At 45.9% G+C, this 4,263-nt stretch overlaps 1 protein-coding gene across 1 annotated transcript in view; it reads left to right on the top strand.

Annotated features, from left to right (window-relative positions):
• The first annotated feature begins 3,064 nt into the window (after positions 1-3,064).
• Positions 3,065-4,263, top strand: part of Cer1 (cerberus 1, DAN family BMP antagonist) — a 3,963-nt gene continuing 2,764 nt past the window's right edge. The window contains exon 1 of the mRNA XM_031376788.1: positions 3,065-3,624. Within this exon, the coding sequence (XP_031232648.1) occupies positions 3,118-3,624 (507 nt within the window). The 5' untranslated portion in view covers positions 3,065-3,117. The remainder of the gene's footprint in view (positions 3,625-4,263) is intronic.

Below are 4,263 nucleotides of genomic sequence, written 5' to 3'. Positions count from 1 at the left end.
ACCACTCGTCTGCTGGGCTCTTTTTGCACAACAGATTCCTGCTGTGTTTGGAAGTCTCCTCCAGACCTGCCTACAGCTGGCCCATCCAAATGGACAGAAGAGATGCCTATGCCAACTAAAGGCAGAGGCCGCTCCTTTCCTTTATAAGCAACATAATATTCGTTTATGTGCTTAAGACAGCATGCCAGATCCAGAGCTTTAGAACTGATCAGGGCATACATCGCTGAGAAGGGGGAAGCTTCCCTGTCCTGAGCTGTTAAGTAGTGTCTGGAAACGGCCTTCTATTTCATGCTTCTTCCACAAGAGGTTCCTTGTCAGTCAGGATAGTTGTACATTTGAGCAACAGGAATTGGCAGGAGAGCAAAAAAAGGAAATTCTCCAGGAGTGATTTGTAATGGTCATTTAGAAGTTCCAAAATTTAGGCCCAGAAAACAGGAAGTTAAGACCAAAAGAAAATTTAAAATGAGTGACTGACATCCCCATAGGTAATAAAATGAGAGAGCCCATGCCCCTGGGTATCTAACCTGCTTAAGGCAGGAGGCAGATTCTAATCATTTTCCAGTATTGATCCTGATTTTCATCTACAGAGTAAGTCTTCTACAAATGTCTGTTCAACAGAAAGTGTTCCAACTATATCTAATAGCCAGTAATTCCAGAACCAGGTAAGCTGAGACCCAGGTAGAATCCCTGGATTAATGAATGCTTAGTTAGGACATGCTAGACCTGTGTGACTGACGGCCATGGGATTCGAGCCACCAAACAATGATGTTAAAAATGAACCAGGAAGTGTATCCTACTTGGCTTTCACACCATATTTATTACCAGAAGGCTGCTCTGGAGAGCACACTGCATTGTACTGCTGAGGGGAGCTAAGAAATTCACGTATCCGGTAAAGTTTTAAAGAGACTATTTAAAATAAATGGTGAATATCAATGTTCTGGTGGTATGGCTCAGCAGCCCTTCAGTGACTACTAGGAAAGTCACCATTGGACCTCTGAAACAAATAAAATATATATCTTTTAAAATTTTAGTAAAATGATAATCCATTTAAACATAGCTTATAAAATAACTCACGCAAGGCTTTGCCTCATAGAACTCAGCAAGGCCCATCAAAAGCACAAATGCCTGGGAAGATGTCACAGTGGGGAACTTGTGGGAAGAAATCTGCATACTAAACAAAAGAGGATTCATTACACATTATCTCTGCCAGCAAAAGAAAGGAATGTAGCCACTAAATTAAAGGGGAAGAAAGATAAGCAACTGTGTCGTGTTTCCCCTTGGGAGGCCATTTTGGGTGGACAGACCCAAACTCCAAGGTTTCTTTTTATTGATAGGTTTCTTGTACCGTTAGCTAATTTTATTTGCCACATTCTCCCTTGATCCCTGAAGGCTTGTGTTTATTGAATCTGATCTTTATTAAATTTGATCACCAGTTCCTTGGAACTAAGGCAGAAGATGTGGATTCAGTCAGGTAAGGGCCCCCCTCCCCACACTGCAGCTTCACCCCCAAATCTATCAGGCCTGGTTTGTATTCCACATTCTCAAGACTCGATGTTAAAGAAAGTAACAATAGTGACAAAGTGGCTTGAGGGGCCCTTATCTGCCTTGATTGATAAGCTGTCAGCTTATGTCACTTGGGATCCTGTGGAGAAATTTGTAAACAATTGGAAGAGTTTACTGATCTCTGGCCAGTTGTGAAATTTGGCACTCAGTGTTTGTTTCCTAATGTGAAAAGATTAACTCTAGAATTGTGAATCTTAGTGTATGGATAAGGAAAATGTATTCCCTTAACTCAGCTGTGACCAAGAGCTTCAATCCACATGTGGATACAAGAGAAGGCAAAGAAGGCTCCTGTCCAATAAAACTAAAATGCTTTCCTGACCATTGGGGCAGACATCTTTAGTTCTCATTCTCTCTCTCTCTGTGTCTCTGTCTCTCGCTGTGTCTCTGTCTGTCTCCCTCTCTGTCTCTCTCTGTTTCTCTGTCTCTCTGTCTCTCTCTGTGTCTCTGTCTCCCTCTGTCTCTCTCTGTGTCTCTGTCTCTCTGTGTGTCTCTGTCTCCCTCTCTGTCTCTGTTTCTCTGTCTTTCTCTGTGTCTCTGTCTGTCTCTGTCTCTTTCTGTCTCTGTCTCTCTGTCTCTCTCTGTGTCTGTCTCTCTCTGTGTCTGTCTGTCTCTGTCTCTTTCTGTCTGTCTCCCTCTGTCTCTCTCTGTGTCTGTCTCTCTGTGTGTCTCTGTCTCTCTCTGTCTGTCTCCCTCTCTGTCTCTGTCTCTCTCTGTTTCTCTATCTCTGTCTCTCTCTGTCTCTCTGTCTCTCTGTCTCTCTGTGTCTCTGTCTCTCTCTGTGTCTGTCTCCCTCTCTGTGTTTGTCTCTGTCTCTCTCTCTGTTTCTCTGTCTCTGTCTCTCTCTGTCTCTCTGTGTGTCTGTCTGTCTGTCTCTCTGTGTCTCTCTGTCTCTCTGTGTGTCTCTGTCTGTCTCTGTCTCTTTCTTTCTTTCTGTCTGTCTCCCTCTGTCTCTGTTTCTCCCTGTGTCTCTGTCTGTCTCTGTCTCTGTCTGCCTGTCTCCCTCTCTGTCTCTCTCTGTGTCTCTGTGTCTCTGTCTCCCTCTTTGTGTCTGTCTGTCAGTCTGTCTCTCTCTGGGCCTGGGCTGTTGCTTCCAGTGCCCTTTTTGTTTTGCCTGAGGTGCTGAGATGCTTTCCTAGTAAACACAGGTTGTGTCTATTCTACCCCAGCTCAGAGCAGATGTGCAGCAAATGCGAGGTGACTCTGTTTCTTCTTCTAATGTCAGTCATGAAGAATTCAGACAAGAAGCAAGTTGTTTTTGCCAGTATAGCCACCCCTAAGTCTCAGAAAACAGTTAAACCACCAGCTAATTACCCCCTGGGTCTCAGGTCTTCACTGGGGCCTTAAGTACACAGAGCCAAAGAGAAGGCAGGACATCATTAGCACTACATAACGTGGGCAAACACTTGATGTGTTTGCTTTGCCCACCTGCTGACCACCTGCCTCCCCTTGCTACCAGGCAGGTAGCATATATGGGATGTCCTGGCTGTAGCCTTGCAGTGAGCCTCTCTTTTGGTCCTGTCCATCTGTGAATCTAACCTCAGCCTTTGGGAACTCATGCATCTCCTCTTACTCCAGTTGCTTGTTCTCTTGCCTCTGGGGAAGGCAGGCCTATGTGTGGATGGCTGCCAGAGTCAGGGCTCTTTTTCCTTTCCTCTCCTAGAAAGGGGTCACAGAGATCTCCACGCGGCCAACCACGAGGAGGCAGAAGACAAGCCCGATCTCTTTGTGGCCGTGCCACATCTCATGGGCACCAGCCTGGCTGGGGAAGGCCAGAGGCAGAGAGAAGAGATGCTGTCCAGGCTTGGAAGATTCTGGAAGAAACCTGAGACAGAACTTTACCCGACAAGGGATGTGGAAAGCGATCATGTTTCATCCGGGATCCAGGCCCTCACTCAGCCAGCCGATGGGAGGAAACCGGAGAGATCACCTCTTCAGGAGGAAGCCAAGAAGTTCTGGCATCGCTTCATGCTCAGAAAAGGCCCAGCCTCCCAGGGCGTCATCCTGCCCATTAAAAGCCACGAAGTGCACTGGGAGACCTGCAGGACAGTGCCCTTCAACCAGGTACGCATTCTAGAGGGAAAACAGTCAGAGTCTGCCAGACAGGGAGGACAGCTGGATAGCTAGGACAAACGGCAAAATGGGAAGAGGCTGATGAGAGACTGCACCGTGTCTAACTCCAACTTTGGTCCTTGGGTATTCACGGTGGGATGTGGCAAAATGTAAGCACATTTCCCTCATTCACTTTTCACGTCTGCAGTGTTTCTTGGCATGACAGAAAGGCTTCAATGCTAGCCTGGTGGCACACTCAGTATCGGTAGTTACCATATCGAAGGCACAGAACATTGTTGAGTTTGTATATATTTGTTGGGTATTATCCACATAGAAAAGCAAGGTTATGTCCTCAGTTAGGAAACTGGGAATTTAGAGCCATTGCCAGAACTACCCTGCAGCTTCTCTCCATACTCTTGAGAATATGTAAAAATGCAAGCAAATCAAACTGGAGGTGAGGTGGGATACATTGGGCATCTCCTGGGATACCCCAACATGAATTTCTGATACTCAGCTTACAGGTGCATGAAAGGTTTCATTAATTGTTACTAAAATCTATTTGATGCTTAGAATATCCCTGCAGGTGCATTCCTTCTTAAAAGGGGGAACCAAATACCCAAGGAAGGAGTTGCAGAGATTAACTATGGAGCA

Source organism: Mastomys coucha, unplaced genomic scaffold (assembly GCF_008632895.1).
Source record: "Mastomys coucha isolate ucsf_1 unplaced genomic scaffold, UCSF_Mcou_1 pScaffold18, whole genome shotgun sequence".
Taxonomy (NCBI): domain Eukaryota; kingdom Metazoa; phylum Chordata; class Mammalia; order Rodentia; family Muridae; genus Mastomys; species Mastomys coucha.
This window is presented reverse-complemented; position numbering and strand designations above follow the sequence as displayed.